This window comes from Mastigoproctus giganteus, chromosome 3 (genome assembly GCF_048544385.1).
Source record: "Mastigoproctus giganteus isolate SK-2022 chromosome 3, ASM4854438v1, whole genome shotgun sequence".
Classification (NCBI taxonomy): Eukaryota; Metazoa; Arthropoda; class Arachnida; order Uropygi; family Thelyphonidae; genus Mastigoproctus; species Mastigoproctus giganteus.
Genome location: NC_143577.1, coordinates 93,590,363 through 93,615,339, shown reverse-complemented (window position 1 = coordinate 93,615,339; position 24,977 = coordinate 93,590,363). Strand labels below are relative to the sequence as shown.

The 24,977-nt window shown below is 39.0% G+C and overlaps 1 protein-coding gene across 1 annotated transcript in view; it reads left to right on the top strand.

Annotated features, from left to right (window-relative positions):
• LOC150088157 (protein bicaudal C homolog 1-like) overlaps positions 1-24,977 on the top strand; it is a 392,222-nt gene that overhangs the window by 203,757 nt on the left and 163,488 nt on the right. The window contains exon 11 of the mRNA XM_090370592.1: positions 7,723-7,909. Within this exon, the coding sequence (XP_090226718.1) occupies positions 7,723-7,909 (187 nt within the window). The remainder of the gene's footprint in view (positions 1-7,722; positions 7,910-24,977) is intronic.

The following is a 24,977-nucleotide window of genomic DNA, read 5'->3' as shown; positions in this document are numbered from 1 at the left end:
CCGTTATCGCTTTGACGTAAGTAGTTGTCTCTAAACTACGGTCTAAAACTGAAATCCCTGCCAGACCATAGTACGTGGCTATCCGTTTTTGAGCCATGATGGGAAAATTTGTACAACACCCGTAAGACTGCCAATCGTCCTTTTGTTATTCGTCTCCAAGAGCTACTCAAAGAACTTATTATCAAGGTAGACAAGGTTGCTCAAACACCGAAGCAACCCCTTCCACCCTGGCATGCTCATGTTCCGGCATGTGACTTGTCCCTTAGAAATTGGGAAAAGTCGGACACTCCATCGTCTGTCTACCTGCAGCTTTATTCAGCACACCGAGCTGAACATTCTGACTTCGCACCAGTTTACACAGACGGCTCGAAGTCGGAATCATATGTGGGATCTGCTGCTGTCTTTACAGACACCACTACATCGGAGCAGATTCCCTCTGAATGCAGCATATTTACTGCAGAGCTGCACGGTATAGAGTTAGCCTTGGATCACATTAGTAAATGCCGATACCATCGGTTCATTTTATATTCCGACTCTCTCAGCATGTTACAGGCATTAATAACTGTGAGATATAATTCTCATCCAGTTCTGTCTAGCCTTCAGCAGAAGAATCACTTTCTCCATGAACTTGAATATGATATCCGCTTCTGCTGGATTGGGATTAGGCGAAATGATTTGGCTGACACCGCAGCCAAATCAGCAGTTCCCAATAATAATTGCTGCCTGTCAGTCCCCTATACAGACTACAAGCAAATAATACACCAAAAGATACATTCCCAATGGCAGGATTCGTGGAATAGACAGACTGCGAATAAATTATTTCATATAAAGCCTGTGATTGAACCGTGGCAGTCTAGTCTGCGCAGGAATCGTAAAGAGGAAGTTGTTCTCGCCCGGACCCGCATAGGACATAGTCATTTGACTCATTCATTTTTGCTGAGGGCTGATGACCCTCCTATGTGTGTGTCCTGTGGCCCAATCTTAACGATCAGACACCTTTTAATTGACTGTCCAGATTTTAGCAGCACCCGTTTTACCGCTTTTAATCATCTGACTGAGCCTTATACCCTCAGTCCGATTTTATCCGACAATGACAACGTGTCTTCTGTTTTTTGCTAATTTAAATCAATAAAAGTTTTTAATTGTATTTAAAATTTATGTTATTGTTATCTCTTTATTTGTTTATTTTTTATATATCTGTTATTATATATCTGGACATGGTGGCCTAACTACTTAGGTCACTGAATGTTTTAACTTTTTACATATGACCGGTCTTTGGCGCATTATAGCCTCAGTTGCTGATGTGCCAATAAAACCCAAACCAAACCAAATCTTGTATATAGGACTAACTTACCAATGCACTAACAACTAACCTCTATCTGTTGGTCACTGGTGGCACCACTCCTGCCTCCATGTGGTGGGGCTGGAAACCTGGGAGAAGAAAGCCATCCAACCATGGCTTAAAAGAGCAACGATGGACAAAACTAAACAGTCCTCTTTTGGAACGTTTGATCCAGATCTAGTAAATGTGATCCAGATCATAATGTAAGTACATTCCATTCTAAGTGATTAAAAAAAAAAAGAAGAAATGAATAATACTGCTCCTCTCTTTTTAATACTACACTCCTTCACAGACCAACCATTGAGTAAGCTTTCCCTAATTTTGATAAAGAAATATCTCGAAAATACAGCTAGCCCTCCAAAAATGGTTCGGCAATTATGGTCCGGAGATTTATTATTTGAAGTGACTGAACATAGACATACTGAAATTCTATTAAAAATATCTACTTTTAGATACTGTGATCTAAAAGTATTAGGAGGTGGCATGTTTTACCCCACATGCCACCTTAAAGTCCTCTAAAGGTGTAATATCAGAATAAGATCTGTTGGAATTAGTAGAGGCATATGATGCAAGAAAGCAAGCTTTTTTAGCATCAGCCAAAAAAAAAAAAAAAAACCCTTCCAGTTTCACCCATTCACTCCAAAAGTTTATCTAGTTCAACCTTAAATTTATTTAAGCTCTCAACTTCCACAATGACAGATGGAAGTTTGTTCCATCAATCAACCACCCGCTGGGTAAACACAAATTTTAGCACATCTGTTCTACAACCATCTTTCCTCAGTTTGAATTTATGACTCCATGTGTGGAATTTGAGCAAGAGGAAGAATCTAGTCAGCATTGAGCTTGCTGAAACCATTCGTCTTTACACATCAATCAGATCAGCTTGCGGGTGCCTAGTCTCCAGATGCTGCAATTTTCAGAAGTTAGCCTATCCTCGAAACTGCAACCCATTTTTCCACTCACTAATCTCGCCTATCTCTGTACTCATTCTAGTAGCTCAACATCTTTCCAAAAATGAGACCTCCAGACCTGTATGCAGTACTCAAGGTGTGGCTTGACCATTGCCTTATACAAGGGGATAATCACCTTCTTATCCCTGTATGTCATTGACAAGACCCTACAGCTACTCTTGCAGCCTATCTGTACTGCTCAGAAAACTTCACATCTGACTGCACAATTATACTCGGGTCTTTTTCATTCTCCACTACCCTGAGTGTAGTAACGCACAGTTGGTATGTTACTTTGGGGTTACTGCTACCTGTATGGAGTACTGTGGAGTACTGTTCAACTCCATCCTCTCTCATAGTGTTTCCTGCATCCTGGAGCAAATACGCTCTCGCCCCACTACCTAAATTTCAACTACCAAGCCAACCGAAGCACTATAGACCGATATCCACTGCATCCACACTCCTAAAGCTACTGGAAAAAGTCCTTCTTCCGCATATAACACGCCATCTTCTTCCACAATCATCAAAACAACTCCATTATGTTCTCCCTAATAGATCAACTGTCTCCAACCTTCTGGCAGTCCAAACGGAAATTTTAAATGCATTTGAGGCCAGATCAGAAATGGCGGTTGTTTATGCCGATATCGAAGCTGCTTTTGATAGCCTGAACATCTCAGCCCTTCTGAATCTCCTAACTAACTTCTTTCGGATCAAAGGTGACGTTTTCGCTTTCCTGCACTCTCTCCTCTGGAATAGAACAGTGTACCTCACTCATCGCAACCTCTGCTATACCCGATCCATCAGTGCTGGTGTGCCACAAGGTGGCGTTTTATCGGGGTTACTTTTAACCGCCCTCCTTATTCCGTTTGTTTGTAACAGAGATGATGTTATTACCTACGCCGACGATATAAAGTTCCTAACGGAAATACCACCATCAGCCGACAGGGGAGTGATCACATCGGAAATCTGTAATAAGATCACAGCTTTCTCTAGCCATCTCAACCATTTCGGTCTTAAACTGAACCCCCAAAAATCCGTTATTATGGTTTTTTTCTCTGAAGAAGTGTCCCACATCCATACAACTCTCACTGCAGGGTGCAGCTATTCCAAGTGTAACTAAACACAAAGATCTCGGTGTAACCTTCGACCCAAACCTTAGGTTCAACTGTCACATCGAATGTGGTCTACGCAAGATCAACCGAATGCGCTGGATTGCCCGTCAACATCTTCTTCATAACACAGATGCAAGAACCACAATCAGATACCTGGAAACCATTGTGTATCCTACCTTTCTGTATGCCTCTGAAATATGGGCATCCACAGTACCTTCTCTCATGAAGCCCATCTTCACCAGTGAATACTGGATATTGAAGTGGGCAACCCACAAACATCGACTCCCCCCTCAGCAGAGGACCACCAGCATGGCCGACCAACTCCAAATCCCGCGGCTGCCTCAAATAATCAGCATGAGGAGAACTGTGACCACAGTCAAAATGCTGGCTGGCAAAATCAACTCCCCTGACTTCTGGGATATATGCCAGTGGCATGTTCCACTTCCTTCCTTACGAGCCACCCCTCTTCTTCAGCTACAACGGAACAGGCTGAAGATCAGTGACAGATTCCTACCTGGACAAGTACTTCCTACAGTACAAGCCCTGCTAATGATCGGAGTTGACCTGCAGAAATTCGCTTCTGATCGCAATTACAGGCGCTCGTTGGCCGAACTTGTTCCCCCTTTGTTTGGCCCTGATGTCGACTCATACCGATATCTCCACCTGCTATCTGCCATGAGGCGCAGAACGGCACGTCGCAGGCAAATCGACGAACTGTTTCAATAGAAAATGCAATACCGAACATCAATTTGGCACTGTGAAATATTCTGACTTGTGTGAATATGCTTAAATATGTGCTTTGTACATATGAACGTGAACATACCTTGGTGTACTGTATGCCTCACAACTATGTACATACTCATACCTATTGAATGGCTAATGCTACGTTTTTAATTGTTATGTTATCTTTTATACTGTACATATTTTTATATTACCCTATATCATTGTCAAGCTCCTGGCTGTGGCGGGCGCATTATTGTATCTGTATCTTTACTGTACAATAAAGATTTTCTTCTTCTTCTACTTTGCATTTGTCAATGTTAAACTTCAATTGTCACTTCTCAGCTCATCTGCTCAACTTTTCTAGATCCTGTAGCGCACCATCTTTACTGCCATTAACAACCCTACCAACCTTCGTATCATCTTCAAACTTGGACATTTATCCCGATTCAACATCATTGATAAATGCATAAAACAATGGGCCCAACACGCACCCCTGGGGAACTCCACTTATAACATTAGGCCATGAAGAACAGCGTCCATTGATTACCACTCTGTTTTCTCCCACTCAACCATCCTTTTATCCATTGTAGCAACTTACCCTTAATGCCATACTGCTTCAGCTTGCATAGTAGTCTTCCATGTGCAACAGTATCAAAAGCTTTTTTAAAATCCAAGTATATGATATCAAATTTATTTTTTTGCATCCAGTTCCTTTGTGACCACATAGTATCCAGTCAAATTTGTCAGACAAGACTTCCCCTTAAGAAACCCATGCTGTGTCTGAACTATTACTGCAGTCTTGTCTATGTGGTCTGTAATTGCCCGTGTCGTCCATTTGATCCCCCTTTGTGAATTGGGACACATTTGCACATCTCCAGTCTATGGATTCCTCCCTTGAGTCCAAGGAAGCTTTATTAATTATGGCTAGGGGTTTACTTCCTTTGCTGCCTCCTTTGATATAACTGGATAGATCCCATCCATCCCAGGTGCCTTTTCAGCAACTCTCTCATTCAAATTCAGTATCTTCTCAGCTGAATTATTATGCAATAAAACTAGCTTTAGAAAGTTTCTATTCTGACTGTTTCTTAAAATCTGTTATTTACACTGATTCCCTCAACTCAATCATGGCTTTATATAATTTCTCAGATAAAGTTCACCCTATTCTAGATGAAATCAAAAACTTATTACTACAAATTGAAGAACGTCACCAAATGGTCACTTATTGTTGGATTCCAGCACATTTAACCAATATCCCTGTTTCAGCATCAGATTATGCACTAACCATTCATGTCACTTGCCTATCAGAATGGACAGGACAGCACTCTGGCACTCTCAGTCTAATAATAAAATCTTTCAGTTTAAACAAGATCCGAATAATCTGGCTCTCCAGTGTCCGTACATCAAGACCAGAAGAAGTAGTCCTTTCAAGAGCAAGAATAGGTCATACCTATCTGACCCACCATCGTTTACTCACAGGAGATTATCCAAAACAGTGTCCACATTGTTCTTTAAATCTGTTAAACATATTCTCATTGCCTGCCTCTACTATAAACAAGGCAGAACTTCAACTTGCAATCACTGGTTAATCTTTGTTAACCAATAACTCTTAAATCTTATTGGTGATCAGGCAAATATTTCTGAATTTTTTAACTTCCTCAGGCAAACTGGGCTTTTTAATAATTTTTGATTACAGAATTTTTTCTGACTTTACAGAAATTTCCCTCTTTATATAATAAATGAATAGGCACATTATAGCCATAGCAGCTTATGTGCCATCAAACCTCCATAACAACAATAAATCAATCAATACAAATGTTAATCATATTTAGCAGTCACTGGCTTGAAACCTGGTCCACTCAAAGAGCAGTGTGTTACTGCATTCTCGTTTCCGACTACTTGGCTACATCAGGCCTAATATTGTCCCATTACCTAGGCAATCCCTTCTGCCCCGGCATGCTCATGTTCCCGCCTGCAACTTCTCTCTTACCAACTGGGGTAAGGATAGGACTCCATCTGCCATCCACCTGTAGCTCTTCTTGGCCTATTATCACATACAAACAGACTACCACCACCAAAAATGCATTATATATACTGATTCTCTGTTCTTTGCAGGCTTTGTCATTGATGAGGTGCAATCGTCATCCAGTCTTTTTTCAGGTACAGCAGAGGATATATTTCCTTTCTGAATTGGAATTTGATATTCACTTCTGCTGGATCCCTATCCACACTGGGATGGATCGTGGTAAATGATTTGGCAGACTCTGCAGCCAAATCAGTGACCCATTCTAACTCATGTCTGTTATGTTAGTCCCCATACAGATTACAGTAATATGAAAGAAACTGGTTTCCCAATGGCAACGCTCTTGGCATGGGCAGGCTGAAAATAAGTTATACAAGATTAAACCTGTAACCGAACATTGGCCGTCTAGTCTGCACAGGGACCATAAAGTGGAAGTTGTTTTTAACTTGGCTCTGCATAGGACACAATCATCTGATGCATACTTTTCTGCTGAGGGCTGATGACTGTACTATTGTGACACCATCTTAACATTAAAACATGTAGTTATTGACTGTCCTAGATTTTTGAATGCTTCCGTTTATGTTTTAGCACTTTTAACCATCTGACTGAGCCTTACATACTCAGTCAGAATTTAACTGACAAAGACAATATGTCTGCAATTTTTAAAAACTACAAACCTCTATACACACATGTTTTTTAATACACATCATATATATTTCTTTTATCAGATTTTATTTTTATCTAAATTTACTTGCCTTTTAACCATTTCTACATATTAATATATTATTGTTTATTTAACCTGTCTTATTTAAATATTGGACTTGGTGTATCATGGCCTTAGCTGCCTGTGCATCATAAAAACCAAAACAAAAAAACTCTTAGTTACCCGAACACAACCCATGTATATACTTGTTCCATGATGACTTCCATCATTCCTCGAAATGGTTCAAGACTGGTTCAAGCAGTTAGAGCACTTGAAATGATTAGAGATATTGTTTTATTGTTTGTCAGTATGAAGTCAATTTCACTAGTATTTCCAAGAGGACCCTTCCATGTTCCATATTCTTGGGCCTTTTTCTTGAAGAATGAGTTCATGATGAACATTTTGTTCTCTACAAATTCAGTTAGTAGATTGTTTCTGTGATCTCTTTTTCGAGTTCCATGTGGGCCGATAGATCTTTCCCCATTTTGGATCATACCAATTGTCACATTGAAATCTTCCATTACAATTTTATAGTGGTACGTCTTGCTTGTACAGGTGCAATACATTTTCATAAAAATTTTTAACTTCATCATCACTATGGCTACTCATAGGAGCATAAGCTTGAATAATTTGAAGAGAATAGTGACTATTTAGCTTAATAGCACAGAATTCTTTCAAGCAATTCTTTCAGTAATACCACTCTACTTTTATGGCTGAATCTGTAGATTATTATAGAATTTGTTTTTATGTTACTATAATGATTCTATAATATTTGAATATTATAGAATTTGTGCATAATAGTTTCTTTGTTTCTAAAAGCAGATCCTGTTACTATTATTTAGGAAGTATTATATTATCTTTATTATATTTTGCAGACTGTTACAGTAAAAGGTGCTGAGCGAGACTCACTTCTCCTTTTTGAAATTAGAAAACAAATGCTTGGATTAGATAAAACAGAATTTCCTCCATTCTATGAATGTGAAGACTCTTCTTTGATGTCAAATTTGCTCTCACAGTCATTGAAACATAGTCTTATTCAGGATTTATCTGGAAGGAATATAGGTAAAATTAACATACTTAGTTTTAAATTTTTTATTTTTTAGTACTCTGCATTGTATTCTTATACAGATAGAACATCTGAAATCTGGCTGTTCAGAGACTGGAATTGCCCAAAATCCAGAAGGTGTTTTTTTTTTTTTTTTTTTTAATGAAGCTGAGCCATGTCAGTTTCATGCAAAACTTTTTCTCCAAATAGCTGTTGGGTGACAAATAGGTTCTCTGGATTCAGTTATATTAAAGTTAAATAATATTGAGAGAGAGAATGAGAATACTTTTATTGCAGATGTTCAATTGTAATCCTAGGCATATTGATTAGTGTTACAAAATCCCTTGACAGCCAGAAACACTTGCAAAAACTCCATTGGTAGCTGCTTTGTATTTGTACATATATGTTTGATGACCAGCACTTTCAACTAATGATAGGCACAATTGTTTAAAAGTTGTTTGCTTAATTGACTGTTGAAGAAATAATTAAATGAATTCATTCAGTTAACAACTAGTCAAATACAGAGTACATAAGACTGCATCTTGTGGTCATTCATTCATGGTAAAATTTTACTACAAATTGTAAAAAACAGCTTCTTCATTTACCTATTTTTACTTACCATTTTACTCACCGAGAATTTACTTACCATTTTACTCACCAAGAATAAGTAACAATAGTCTTCTCTATTAATGAAGCATTACTTATTCAAGGTAGTGCAATATCATGGCAACTCGTCATGAAGGAAGAGCACAATATGAGAAACAGAGCAAATGATGCCTACTACAACAACTACTTCGTAGTTTCTTGAGAGTTGTCTGTGGTGTATCTACACCGATATTATATAGATAATGAACTCTTAACGTATTATGCCTTGTGCATTTAGTTATTTTTAAATATTATCATTTTACTTACTTTTACTTACCATTCTACTTATCAGAGAAAAAGCAGGACTAGCCTAGCCTTCCATGGTTGGGAAAAATTATAAAACAGTGATTCAATCGATGAAACTATTGAGCTTGTGATATTGTGGAGGGGGATTCCTCTCTTAACACACGATGTTCAATGCCAGCAAAAATCATAAAAGGGGGGGAAATGTTAAAATGAATATTTCTAAATTTTAACAGACATTTTAAAATTTTAATACTTTTCTTTTTTTTTTTTTTTTTCTCTACAGTTCACAATTACTAATACGAACTAAGAAATCTCCTGTATGAAAATCAACCTTGGAACCTGAACTGTACCAATAGCTATATACAAGTTATATTCATTACTCAAAAAAAAAAAAAAAAAAAAAATTCCAGTACAACCCCAAGGTGGCTAAAGGGGTTTACAGCTTAATTTTTAAATCTTTGGCAGGAAGTATACAGTAGGTTTGGTCCTTTGATTATCAAGGATAGTGATTTTTCAGTAATTTGATTTAACCAGCTGAATGATGATTGAAAAAAAAAAAAAAAAACATAAGCAAAAGGCCGATTGCTGTCAACTTTAGTGTACTGAGCTTTACAATTTTGTTAAAATATATTGTTTGATATGATTCTATGTATAATTACGATCATGGTGCCTATTTGCTCTGTGGCTTTCTTTATTTCTTCCATTTATTTTGTATTTAATTTGTGTGAATTTTTAAAATACACACTAATTTCTATCACCACTACCACTTGGACCACATTGATTAATAGTCCCCTAGGGTTCAGTGCTGAGCCCATTGTTGTTGTCTATATTTATTATTTATATTGATGATGACATATCAGACTTAATGTCTAATTTGCAGATGATGCGAAAGTTGGCAGGGTAGTTTTTCACAGTAATCTGGGCACGCACTGCAAAAGATCTAAACAAATTGGGCAGATGGACTGAGAAGTGGCAACTGGAGTTGGATATTGACAAATGCAAGGTGATTCATATGAGGAGCAGTGATCCCAGGTTAACATACCAGCTGTGTAGTATCACATTTAGGGCAGTGAAGAATGAAAAAGACCTGGGGGTAATTGTGCAGTCAGGTATGAGGTTGTCTGAGTAGCACAGACTGTCAGGACAGTTGATGGTGTTTTGTCAATGGCTACAGGAATTTTGCCTTCAGCCAGTGGGGGTAGTCAATTGTTGGAGCAAACTTTGACCCGTTGTTGAAATGGTTAGTTTAAATAAATTCAAGGAAGAACTAGACAAATTATTGAAGGGGATGGATAGGCGATGTTGGAAGTTTTTTTTTTTTTTGCTGATGATTTATAAGCTTGCTTTCTTGCATTACTTGCCACTACTAATACTACCTAATACTATTCAAGCAAGGCTAAGGAGGTGATTATCCCATTGTATAAGGCAATGGTTAGACCAAATCTTGAGTACTGCATATAGGTCTGGAAGCCTTATTTTAGGAAGGACATGTACCTGGAACAGGTAAGAAGAGCAACAAGGTTGGGGGGGGGGGGAAGTGCTCTTACCAAGAAAGGATTCAATTTTGCAATTTGCAGTGTCTAGAGACTAGGCACCTGTGAGGAGATCTTATTTAAGCCCTTGAATGGATAGAATAAGTGCAACGCTGATGGAATGCTTCCTCTTGTTCAGATCACACACACACACACACACACACACGCGTGCGCACGAGGGGACATATATATTGAAATTGAAGAAACATGGTTACATTTTGGATGTGCATAAATTTGCCTTCAACCAGAGGGTAGTTGATTATTGGAACACACTCCCATCCTGTTATATTGAACATTTTCTAATACACCAATACTACTGTTTATTATCTGTTTCCAACTAATTTGTAGACAGTAGATGACGGTATGATAGTACAAAAATAGGAGAAGGAGAATATTGCACCTGCTGACCATAGTTTCCCATTTTAGCTTACAAAAGCCAAAATTTAAGAATTTCTGTGGAATTCACATCCAGAAGTTAATAAAAACTGAATCAGGTGATTCATAGGTAGATGTAGAGGATGTTATTGTAATTAAAAAAAAAAAAAAAAAAAAAAAGTGAAAGATTTTTTTTTTTTTTACAGGATTTTTTTTTAAATGCTAATTTTATTTCTAACAGTAAGTTTGCTGTAAGTCTGTAATGATAAGCCATATACTAAAGTGATGAAAATAATACAGAGTAAAAATTGCAGACACTGTAACTGCATTATTTTTGTTATTTTTGACTTATTTTCATTTATTTTTATTTATTTTTGTATATTTATCATAATAAAGTTCATTTGGTTGGCTCAAGTAATTTGTAGTTTATATGATCCTCTATGCGCATGGCCTTTTTTTTTTTTTTAAATATAAGAACAAATTAATAATTTAATGCAGTTATGTACAACGTTTTCATTTTTACTAACTTTGAATTCCATTCTTACTTAGTATAAAAGTTATACCGTTGAACTATACACCATTAGCATTCAGCCCCTACTGTCCTGTTTACTTTTAGCTTCAACAATTTCTCTTCCATTTTCCTTTGAGTTATTACAAAATAATTTTACTCCAAATTATAACTTGGTATAATTCTGGTACTACACATCCCTAAAATCTACTTCACTCTTCATAGTTAGGCGCATTATGGCCTTTGCTGTCCTTGCGCCGTAAAGCCCCCAAAACAACAACAACAACTTCACTCTTCATACAAAATGTTTATTTAGTTTCTTAGCAACTTGAATAAGATTGTCAATAGTTATGCCAAAGTTTTCTTATGTTCCCATTGATTAATAGTAAAGGTAGTCTTAATGAATTGTAAGTAAGTTTCAAAAAGGAAAACCACCTTTCTTTTTCTTATTAAACTAACATACTAACTTTTATAGCTCTTGGTCACTCTTTCGGTACTGCTGCTGCCTCCTGTGGTGGGGCCAGTAACCTGAGAGATGAAATCCATTCTCCCAGGGCTGAAAGAAGCAAAGATGGATAATACTCTGTTTCTGCCTTTAGAGCCATTGAGCTCAAGACTAGAGACAAATGACACTTAAAGTGATTTTTCTCAAACCAAGGTTTTGAAAACAACCACTGAAGAGGAGATACCAGCATTTCTATTTCTGCACTCTCTATCGCCCAGCCTCCAAGTAACCTATTTGCATTCCTTGTGCATAAATGCATTGAGTCTGCTGCAGGTGCACTGAAATCATTAAGAATTTACAGTTAAAGGAACCACTAGTGGCAGTGATCACAGTGTGCTGATGTGGAATTTACTCAGATGTATCTACCATCAGGGGTAAAAGGGAAGGGGTTTTTCTTTTTGTACAGATGACTCCAGTGGGACCAACTGATGATGTTACAAACAGCAAATTCTAAATGGGAAGCATTCAAAGATGTAATCTTGGAAGCTACTACTCTTTTTTTTTCTAACTAAGAAATATTGTTTAAGGTTTAAGCCTAAGTGTATGTCAGATGAACTAATGAGACTCGTGACAGAGAAGAAAAATGTATGGGATGCATATAAACTAAAAAAGTGACACAGAACCTGTGGCAGATATAAGCTGGTCTATAATCAAGTCACAAAGGAGGTTAGACAGTTGAAGGCAGATTATGAGAAATTCTTGGCAAAAGATGCAAAGAAACACAGCAAAGAGTTCTTTACTTATGTAAACTCTAGAAGGAAGGGGATGAATCAGATTGGTCCACTTGATATCGCTGGTTCAACTGTTGATGGTCCTGTTCAGGTAGCTGACAAACTGAAATGAGTACTTTTTTTTTTTTTTTTTTTTTTATGAAACCCCCAAACACGAAAGGTATCAAAACCTATAGTACTTAATACCGTGCATGGGTTGAAGGAGAAGTATGGGGGGAGGGAGATGCCGGAAACTTTGCTCTAGAGACTAAACATGGGTTTCACCACTTCAAGCCTCCAATAAGCAAAGTGGTGGTATTTCACCGGTTGATTCACACATGAGATATTCAGGAAGGGGAATGCTAGAAGTTTATCAAACTCTGGCAGGGAGCTAAATGATTTTGTAATAACTGAAAGCAAAGTGAGGAGAAATTGTTGAAGTTAATTAAACATAAGAAATGTACCTGGGGTGGATGGGATCTAACCAGTTATATTAAAGGAAGCAACAAAGGAAGTAAGCAAACTCTTAGCCATAATTATGAGAGCTTCTTTGGTCTTGGGAGGATCCCATCAACTGGAGATGTGCAAATGTGTCTCCAATGCACAAAGGGATCAAAGGATGACACAGGTAATTACAGACCTGTTAGGCCCCAGGTGCCAAGCGTTATAGTGATCAAGCAATTTTCCGAGTGATTCATAGAGCATTTACACAAAGCCACAGTTCTTCTTTTGTCTAAAAAAAGTTTTTTTACATTCTCTTCAACCAATAACTTAGTCTTATGAATTGTAAGCAAGTTTTAAGAAAGAAAATCCACCTTTCTTTTTTTTCCCTTTAAACTAATGTAATAACCCTTATACCGCATGATCACTCTAGCGGCACTGCTCCTGCCTCCCCGTGGCAGGGCTGGTAACCTGGGAGAAGAAATCCACTCCCAGGGCTGAAAGGAGCAAAGATGGAAAACAGTTCATTTCCACCTTTAGAGCCATCAAGCTCAAAAAATGACAAAAGACAATGACAATGACTTTTCTCAACCTAAGAGGTTGAAAACAACCCTTCAAGAGGAGATACCAGCTTTCCCCATCTTACATTCACTCTCTGAGCAAATTATCACGTTTCCTTGTGCAGAAATGCATTGAGACTGCTTCTGCTGGTTCACTTAAATCAGTAAGGTGACTTCAATCCGGTGATCTTCTGGTTGAGACTACCTAACCTCAACATTCTATAAAGCCATTAAAGCTCACAACTTTTGGAGGACACCCAATAAAGTTACTCCCCATGTCACACTAAGCTCCTCTAAGGGAGTAATAACAGAATGGGATTTTATTAACAGTATCAGAGGAGGAAATTGTCAAAGAGCTGCATGAACAAAAAGTCATCCAAGTAAGGAGAATTATGACTCGAAAAAATGGTATTCTTGTTCCAACAAGGAGCATAATTCTAACTTTTAACACTCCTAGCTTACCATCATCAGTGAAAGCAGGCTATCTGCATTGCCGTGTCCGACCATACATCCCAAATCCCATCAGGTGCTACAAATGCCAGAAATACGGACACTCGCAGACTGCATGTCGAGGTCAGGCAATATGTCCTAATTGTGGATCAAAAAAAGCATAATTAATCTGGTTGCACAATTACCACTCTGCATTGCTCAAATTGTAAGGGTAACCATCCGGCTTTCTCAAAAACATGTGAACTATGGAAGCAAGGGAAAAAAATTCAAAAATATAAAGTAGAAAACAAAGTGACATACTCAGAGGCAAGAAGACAAAAATAATGAAAACAGAAATAAAGAGTACATATGCCACAGCCACTCAACATTTCCAATCTGTGCGGATTCAAACTGATATATCAGTTCCTCCGAATATATCCATTGCTAATTGGGCACATTCGTTGCTCGCTACCTCGAAACTGTCTCCTTCTCAACAAACAACTTGAACAAGCAAATAACACCCCAATTACCATACCAACCGATGTTTCCTCAACAAAACCAAAAGTGTCAGAAACCATGAAATCACAATCATCACTCTCCACCAGAATGGACATTAAATGCCATGACTCAGATGATGGAATCCTAGAATTACATGCAACCTGTGAGATGGATGTGAGCCGCCCTTTCTTTTCTAAGAAAGACAAAACAAAAATAGATCGATGCAAGCAAAATACAACTAAAAAGCAGTCAGAACCAAAAACATGCCATAAAACCACATAATGGAAAGAATCCTTCAATGGAATTGTAAAGGCTTTTGGAATACAAAAGATGATTCGCAGGATCTTATCGATCAGTACAAGCCAGATGCCATAGCTTTACAGGAAACTATTAAATTCACGAGTGTGTCCTACCGTTAAGAACTGTGCTATCTTTGACGCGATAGGAGTATAGACACACCAGCTCATGGAGGGGTGGAAATTATTGTCAGAAACAACATTCCATCCAAACATGTTTCTCTTCAGATTCCTTTTGAGGTAGTGGTGGTGTGCATTGTAATTGGCATTACTCTAACAATAGCTTCTATATGTCTTCCTCCTAATTTCTCTTTCTCCTTGAATGACTTAGAAAACTTAATAGATCAGCTGCCATCTCCCTTCTGCTTATTCGGAGACATCCATGCTCATCATCTGCTATGGGGATCTCCAAAAGTTGACAAAAGGGGCAAACTAATAGAAGCCCTGCTGGATACTTATCATCTTACCCTATTAAACACTGGTGAGCTCCACCTCCTCGACATGGGCACCTGTACGTGGTGAGGGGACCTCCCAGTGATGCTGCCAGTCTTCCAGATTAGCATCACTGGGATCTAATGCCCATACCTTGGTTCCAGGGTTACATCATTGGAATCCGGCTTGTGCAGCCGTGCGCCGCAACCTGTGGAAACTCGGAAAAGGAGATCCTAGTGGTTGAGGGGCCCAGCCTTAATACACCAATTCGACAAGACGGGTGTTCCAGGACCGGCCGGACTGGGATCAGTCAGCAGGTGGTTCTTACTGCTAGGGTCAACCGCATTCCAATAAGTATCTCCCTCCCTTTGGTCCTGGGACGGGATCAAGCCTTATTAGACACGTGAGTATGATGTGGAGTAGTGCTAGCAACAATGTAAGGGGATGAGTCATAGACCATATGCTAAATGACAATGACCTCTCCCCTCTAAATCTGGAAACCAACACGTTTTTTCATATGCCTACCTGTACGTTGTCTGCCATTGATCTTTCTATCTGCTCTCCCTCTCCACTCCCTTCACTGACTTGGGTAGTGGAGGAGAACCCATATGGAAGTGACCACTTCCCTGTGATAACCTGCTTGCACACCGGCAGACGGTGTCTTCCTTTCAGGTTAGCATGGTGGAAGACTGGTCAGGCTGACTGGAATGCCTTCCAACATCAGGCAAATTTTGACCTTAATGCAGTCAGTCAGGAGATTATCATTGATGCAGTCATGTACATCACAGATATTACCGTCCGTGCAGCTGCCAATATCATTCCGAAAACATCTGCCTAGTTTCCACCTTTTCCCGAACCATGATGAAATTCACAATGCACAGCAAAAAAGGCTCAAAACAAAGCTTGGAGGGAGGATATTCCGCCGATATCCTACCACTGTCAATCTAATAGCCTTTAAACGTACACAAGCCAAAGCACGCTACATTCGCCATCCGAGTCAAAAGGAATCATTGAACTGTTTTGCATCATCTAATACCCAGTCTACCAGCACTAAGGTAGTCTGGGATAAAATCCGAAAAATGAAGGGAAAATATAGATCTCACCCTTCACCGATCCTACAATATAATGGATGCACTAATGCAGAGCCATCTGCAATAGCCAATGCTCTTGGGGAAACATTCTCAAACATATCTGCAATATCTTCCTATTCCCCAGAGTTCCTGGTCCTAAAACATAAAAGAAAAAAAAAAAATTTAATTTCACACCGAAAGGCATTTGTCCCGACAAAGTTCCTTTCACTCTGCAGGAACTAAAAAGAGCCCTCTACATCTCCAAGGCAAGTGCTGTCGGACCAAATGGCATTCATTATGAAATGATTAAACACCTCTCACTAACATCTGTGGATCACCTGCTTGTTCTGTATTACAGAATCTATATAAAAGAACAATTTCCGAATTCCTGACGCATGGCAATTGTGCCTTTGCAAAGCCAGCAAAGCATCCTAAATTCCCTACTAATTACCATCCTATAGCTGTGACTAGCTGTCTGTGCAAAATCCTGGAGAGAATGGTTAATTTTCAATTAGTGTGGTATTTGGAATCAAATGATCTTTTCTCCAGCATCCACTGCAGCTTCTGAAAAACCAGATTGACTCTTGATCACTTAATTAGACTGGAAACATCCATCCGGGATGCTAAAATACAAACACCTGGTGTCAGTGTTCTTTGACATGGAGAAAGCATATGACACAACTTGGAGATTTGGCATCTTAAAAGATTTGCAAAGCCTTGGTCTTAGAGGGCATCTCCCCATTTTTATTAAAAACTTTTAACCAATCGATCTTTCCAAGTTTGTGTGGGATCCTCACTCTCTTGTTCCTTCAGCCAAGAGGAGGGAGGATCAGTATTAAGTGTCACACTTTTTGCCATCAAAGTTAATTCCACCACAGAACAGCTTCCTCCAACTGTAAACAGTGCCCTCTATGTTGATGACTTTAGCATATTTTGTCAGTCATGCAACATGAGAGGTTATAGAAAGACAACTGCAATAAGCCATTAATCGCCTTAATTCCTGGGCACTTGCTAATGGATTCAGGTTCTCGCCGCAGAAGACTGATTGCATACACTTTTGTCGTAAGCGTAATCTTCATCCCGAACCTGAATTAAGGCTCGGACAAAATGCTATTCCAGTAGCCGTCAGTCACAAAATTCTTGGGACTCGTGTTTGATAAAAAGTTGTCTTTTCTAGAACATATTCGTCAACTCCGTACAAAGTGCACAAGAGGACTAAATATTCTTTGCTCCCTCTCTCTCCTCTGCACGATGGGGAGCAGACAGGTGCACTTTACTACATATTTATTGTGCACTTGTACGATCCAAACTAGATTACGGATCCCAGGTATACTCGTCAGCCAGAGAAAGTGTCCTTCGATGGCTGGCCCCTGTCCACCATCAGGCTATCCGTATCGCTACTGGAGCATTTCGAACATCTCCTGTCCAGAGCTTATATCGAAGCAAACGAACCACCCTTATCGCTTTGACGCAAGAAGTTGTCTTTAAACTATGCTTTAAAACTGAATTCCCTGCCAGACCATTTTTGAGGCACTTTGGGAAAATTTATATAATACTCGTCGGACTGCCAACCGACCTTTTGGTATTCATGTCCAAGAGGCACTCAGAGAGTTTAACATCATGGTAGACAAGGTTGCACAAACATCAAAGCAAACTCTTCCACCCTGACATACTCATACCCCATCATGCGACTTTTCCCTTAAGAAATGGGTAAATTCAGCACACCGAGCTGAGAACTCAGACTTCCTGCCAGTTTACACATACGGCTCCAAGTCTGAATCGTACGTAGGATCTGCTGTTGTCTTTCCGGACACTATAATATCTCAGCAAATTTTTTCTGAATCCAGCATATACACTGCAGAGCTGCATGCTATAGAGTTAGCCTTGGATCACATTCGAACTTGTCAATACCAAAGGTCAATAATATATTCTGATTCTTTGAGTGTATTACAGGCTTTATTATTTTTGAGACACAACTCTCATCCAGTTCTCTGTAGGGTTCAGCAGAAGATCCATTCTCTTCATGAATACAAGTTTGATATCTGCTTCTGCGGGATTCCTAGCCACATCGGGATAAGGGGAAATGATTTGGCTGACACTGCAGCCAAATCAGCAGATCCCACTGATAACCTTTGCCTGTCAGTCCCCTATACAGACTATAGGCAAATAATATGCAACAAGATATATTCCCAATGGCAAGAACTATGGCATAGAGAGAGAACAAATAAATTATACCAGACAAAGCCTGTAATAGAAACTTGGCAGTCCAGTCTGTGCAGGAATCAGAGCGAGGAAGTTGTTCTTGTTCAACTCCACATAGGACACAGTCATCTGACACATTTGTTTCTGCTGAGTGAAGATGACCCTCCTATGTGTACGAGTCTTGTGACACCATTTTATCAATCAAGCATATTTTAATAGATTGCATTAATTCCCAATGTTTGTAATATATATTTTACCGCTTTTACTCATCTGACTGGCCTTATACACTCAGTCAGATTTTATCGGATAATGACCACTTGTCACCAGTTTTTATGTTTTTACAAGCTATTAATATATACACACATATATAAATAGGATAATTTACTTTTAAACTTATACTGCCTTTTATATATATAAATAAGTTTGATGAGGTAACCTTTTTAAAGGTTACCAGAATTTATCGTTGTTTTATTTTAATCTTTTATTTTCTTGGTGCAGTATAATCGTAGTCGTTTTTGCACCAATAAAATTAAAATTAATTAATTAAACTCATGAGCCCACATATCCATTTTTATACAGGATCCATGACTGCAATAGATCTTACAATCTGTTCTCCATCTATTTATGCCAATATGGGTGGTCTGTTCTAGGTAACCCACTAAACAGTGATCATCTACCGATCCTTTGCAAGATACAAACAAGAGTAATCTTTTCCCCATCGCAGTGCTCCAACTGAAAATTCCGTAGGGCATGTTGGCATGAATACTCCTGTCTAACTCAGTTTGATGATATAATCCAGCCACAGCCCATAGATAACGTCACCGATCATATAACCAACCAGATATTACATGCTGCTACTTCTTCAATACCTAAATCTCAACCAGGGAAATGTAAACACAGCAGTTATTGGTGGAATCAGGAATGCACACATGCTAAAAAAAAAAAAAAAATAGAGCTTGTAATTTGTTTCGAAAAATTCTTACATCCAGTAATCTTATTAACTTTAAGACTCAAGGCGAAGTTCCGCTAAACAAGAAGAAAAGCCAAGAAAGATGCCTGGATAAGTTTTAGTTCCACTATTAAAAAGGACACAGACAACAGACTCATCTGGAAAAAAATCCACTTAATGGTAAATATGTGCAGTCCCCATCCTCGATCCTAAACTGGAAAGGACAGGAGTTGTCCGCACCAATAGAAATAGCTAATGCATTAGGTGAATCATTTGCTAGTATATCAGTAGTGTCCACATACAACCAAACCTTTCAAAAAATTAAGGCATCTGCAGAAAAACAAAAAATAAATTTCTCTACTAAGGTATCACATCTGTACAATCAGCCATTCACTTTAAAGGAACTTTTGGAGTTTCTCAATAAGACATCCAGTACTGCTGCTGCTGCTGGTCCGGATGGAGTCTGCTATATAATGTTAAAAAAAACTAAATAACAATGCACTAAGCTCCCTGGTGGGCCCCGGGTGCCAAGCGTATTTCGAGGCCAAGCGATATTCTTGTGATAAATAGAGAGCTCTTGTAAAGTGACTGAAGTTATTTCCTTTTAAGTTCCTACATTTCTATCAACAGCTTTTCTTTAAAACTAGTTCTATACTTGAAAACCACTAGTTAGAACACAGAAAGGAAACACACCTTTCTTTTTCCTATATTTCTTGTTCTATTAATCAACTAACACTTCAACCGCTTGGCCTCCGAGTGGTACTGCTCCTGCCTCCCCGTGGCGGGGCCGGTAATCTGGGGGAAAAGTTATCCCCAAGGGCTAAAAGGAACAACGATGGATAAAAATGAATATCCACCTCTTGAGCCTTCAAACTCAAGGCTAGATAAACCAAACAATGAAGACCTGAACCAACCAAAAAGGCTGTGAAGAGAAGTGCAGTGCAATGAAATGCCAAACTTTCTGGTGATACACTCTCTCTCTCCAACCAACCTGTCGGAAAATTATCACCATTCGTCATCCAAAGATTTCTGGAATCGATTGCTGGAACGCCAAAAATGGTTAAACGACTGCAATCTGGAGACCTATTAATTGAAACAGCCAACTCCAAACATTCTGAGTGGCTGCTCAAAACAACGACATTCGGTGGCCTGCCAGTATCTATTACTCCACACAACACCTTAAATTCCTCGAAAGGCGTTTTAACTGAATGGGACCTACTTACAATATCAGAAGAGGAATTAGTTCAAGAACTGAGTAATCAAAAAATAACCAACGCCAAATGCATAATGACTAAAAAAAGATGGAAATCTCGTCCCAACTAGGTCAATCATTTTAACCTTCAGTACCCGAGATTTGCCATCCTCAGTAAAAGCTGGCTATTTAAACTGCCGAATTCGGGCTTATATTCCTAATCCCATTCGTTGTTTTAAATGTCAAAAATATGGACATTCCCAACAAGCATGCAGAGGAGAAGCTATTTGTCCTATTTGTGGTTCCAAGGAACATACACAAGCAGACTGTTCAGCATCAAGTCCCATTTGCCCCAACTGCAAAGAAAGTCACCCAGCATTTTCAAAATCCTGTGAAATGTGGAAAACAGGGAAGAAAATTCAAAAATATAAAATTGAACACAAAGTCACATACCATGAGGCACGCAGACAGGTTATGTTGACCATGCCCAGTTGTTCATATGCATCTCACACTCGAAGCTTTAATTCAACAGCAGTACAAACAAACCAATGTATCAATACCTCCCAGCACATCTATGGCTAATTGGGTTAAAATACATTATCCAACTCAGGAAAAGACACACATCAAACTAAAACCAGTGAATCGACCAACACTCCAATCAGCATCCCAACTGATACTCAGATAATCCCGCATGACAAAGAAAAATTAAAAACTACCAAAGAAAACAAGAAACCTGAATCATCCACCAATAGTATGGAAGTAGACGTACACTCAGATCTTGAAGAACCCATACTAGAACTCGATGCAAATGACACTATGGATACTGGGCGCCCCAGCTTCCCAAAAAAAGACCGGAAAAAGTGCTCAAACAAAAAACAATCTGATGAATCATCCTCAACTAAACCTAAATGAACCACAGTATCTTACAATGGAATTGCAGAGGTTTTCGTTGCAACACTGACGATATTAAATACCTAATTAACCGATTTTCTCCAGCTGCCTTCTGTCTACAGGAAACTTACCTGACCTCACAAATTTCTCCTTCGATAAAGAACTATTGCCTTTATCAAAGAGATCGAAATACCGCTAATACTGCCCACGGTGGTGTAGCAATCCTAGTAAACTCAAAGATCCCAACTAGGCATATCACACTCCAAACTGAAATTGAAGCTGTTGCTGTTCGCATAACTCTCCATAATGCAATAACACTTGTCTCAATCTACCTACAACCAAACCGTATTTACTCTTTAAAAGATCTTTTGAAGATCTCTTTATACAGATACCTCCACCTCTCTGTATATTAGGGGACTTTAACGGGCACCACCCATTATGGGGGTCTCCTAAATTGGATAGACGGGGCCGATTAATTGAAAGCTTTTTAGAGGCACTAAATTTCAGTATACTCAATACTGGTGCACCGACACATGTACAGCTCCCAGCAGGACACACTTCAGCAATAGATCTCTCGATTTGTTCACCAGTGCTAGTCCCAACCATAGAGTGGTATGTAATAAATGATCCCATGGGCAGTGACCACTTCCCAATAGTATGCAACTTTCTGAAAGCAAAGACTCCATCAATTCAGCCCTGCAGAAAGTGGAAATTTGTCCGAGCAGACTGGGCAAAATTTCAATCATCAATCGACCTTGATGAAGAAAAAATCCGCCTCCAACATATTGATGAAGTGACAGAATACATCACGTCGCATCTTCTAAATGTGGCTAAGAACACAATACCACTATCAAATCCTCCGGGCCGAAAGCATCATAATTTCTGGTGGAATGACAAATGCACCACAGCAAAGAGAGCAAAAAATAAAGCCTGGAATTTGTTTCGGCAATGTCCGAGCACAGTCAATCTCATTAATTACAAGAAATTAAGGGCAAAAGCACGCTTCATACAAAAGCAAGCAAAGAAAGAATCCTGGATCCGTTTTGCCTCAAGTTTTCACAGAAATACTGATTCCAAAATAATATGGAAAAAAATTAGACAGCTGTCTGGTAAGTTTCCTACCATACCTTCTCCAATTCTCTCTTGGAATGGGAAAGATCTCTCTAATCCAACAGATATAGCTAATGCTTTGGGCAATACTTTTGCTGAAATCTCAGCAGCAACAGCCTATCCTACCTCATTCCAAAGAATTAAAAACACTGAAGAAAAACATGGTATTCATTTCAAAACTGCCCGTCTTCTCCCATATAACAAACCTCTGCAATATTCTGAATTTTTACATGTCATTAAAACCGCCCGAAATGGTGCTGCCGGGCCAGATGGGATTTATTATGTCATGCTACAACATCTTGATGACAAAGCTTTGCGCTGCCTCCTGGTCTTTTACAATCGCATTTTTTTTAGAAAATGTTTTTCCAGCTACTTGGCATCACTCTACAGTTTTGGCTTTCCTGAAACCTGGAAAAGATCCATCCAACCCCAATAGCTATAGACCCATATCTCTCTCAAGCTGCCTCAGCAAAATTCTTGAGAAAATTATCCACAGAAAGACTCGTCTGGATTATTGAGTCGGAACAGCTAATGAGCCATAACCAATATGGCTTCCGTCAAAACAGGTCATGCTTAGATCTTATGGTCAAGGCTGAATTTGCCATCCGTAATGCTTTTGTCAAACATGAACATCTAGTAATGGTTTCAATAGACATAGAGAAGGCTTTTGATACCACCTGGCGGTATGGTATACTTAGTGATCTTTACCTTCTTGGACTACGAGGCAACCTTCCTATATTTATTCAGAACTTCTTACATACTAGATCATTTCAAGTTCAATACCAACATGCCCTTTCCACAACTTTCATCCAGGAAGAAGGTGTTCCACAGGGATCAGTACTGAGTGCCACTCTTTTTGCTCTGAGAATAGATTCTATCACTAAGCAGCTTCCAAATACAGTTGAGACTTACCTTTATGCAGATGACCTTTTGATCTCCTGTCATTCTCAAAACATGAGGTCTATTGAAAGACAGCTTCAGATAGCACTTAATAAAATTCAACAATGGGCGAGCCTCAACGGCTATCGGCTCTCGCAGCAGAAAACAGTTGCCATCCACTTCTGTAGACAACGCAAACTTCATCCAGATCCTGAACTTCAAATTTCTAACATCTTTGTCCCAGTCACCAGCAACATCAGATTTCTTGGATTAATCCTTGACAACAAGTTAAATTTCCTAGATCATATTAAAAATGTACGGACCTCATGTCTAAAGAAGTTAAACATACTCAGAGCTTTATCTGCCCAAACGTGGGGTGCAGATCGTACCTCGCTTCTTTGTTTATACAGGGCATTAATCATATCCCGTCTCGATTATGGTGCTCCAATCTATGATTCTGCCAGAAAGAGCGCATTACGCTGGCTTGATCCAATTCAGCACAGTGCTTTGAGAATTGCAATTGGTGCATTCAGAACGTTGCCAGCACATAGTCTCTATATTGATGCTCACGAGCCTCCACTAGCTTTACGCAGGAAAACACTGTTACTCAAATATGCTGTCAAGATACGAAGTTGTGCCTCTCATCCCGTTCAGTCATACCTTTTCAACCCACCATTAGAAATCCTATACAGAAACAAACCTAGTATAGTAAAGCCAGCTGGTCTTCGCCTTCTTGAATTGGTGCAAGTTTTGAATATTTCCATCCATTCCGTAAAGCAGGTGGCAACTTATACTCAGCCACCATGGGCTCCTCCTCCTCTTCCAACCTGTGACACTTACCTCTGTCAATGGAGAAAGAATACTTTGCAAGCATCAAATGTCAACCAAATTCATGCAGTTCACACTCAAAGATATACTGATTTCTCCCCAATTTATACATATGGCTCTAAATCTAATTCAAATGTTGGAGCAGCTGCAGTGTTTCCGAATACAACTGTATCAGTTTCCCTTCCATCAGAATTTAGTATATTTTCCGCTGAATTATATGCAATTTAAACTAGCTTTAGAAAATCTCTGTTCTGACAGTTCCTTCAAATCAGTTATTTACACTGATTCCCTCAGCTCAATCATGTCGTTATGTAATTCCTCAGATAAAGTCCACCCTATTCTTAATGAAATCAGAAGCTTATTACTGCAAATTAAAGAACGCAACCAACTGGTTACTTTTTGCTGGATTCCATCCCATTCTGGTATTTTAGGCAATGAACTGGCCAATAAAGCTGCAAAAAATCCAACTACTTTTGATTTAACCAATATCCCTGTTCCAGCATCAGATTATGCATTAACTGTTCATGCTGCTTGCCTATCACAATGGACAGCACTCTGGCACTCTCAGACTAATAATAAACTCTTTCAGTTTAAACATGATCCAAAAATTTGGCGCTCCAGTATCTGTACATCGAGACAAGAAGTAGTCCTTTCAAGGGCAAGAATAGGACATACCCATCTGACCCACCTTCATTTACTCACAGGAGATGATCCACCACAATGTACACATTGTTCTAATAATTTGACTGTAAAACGTATTCTTATTGGCTTCCCCTATTATAAACAA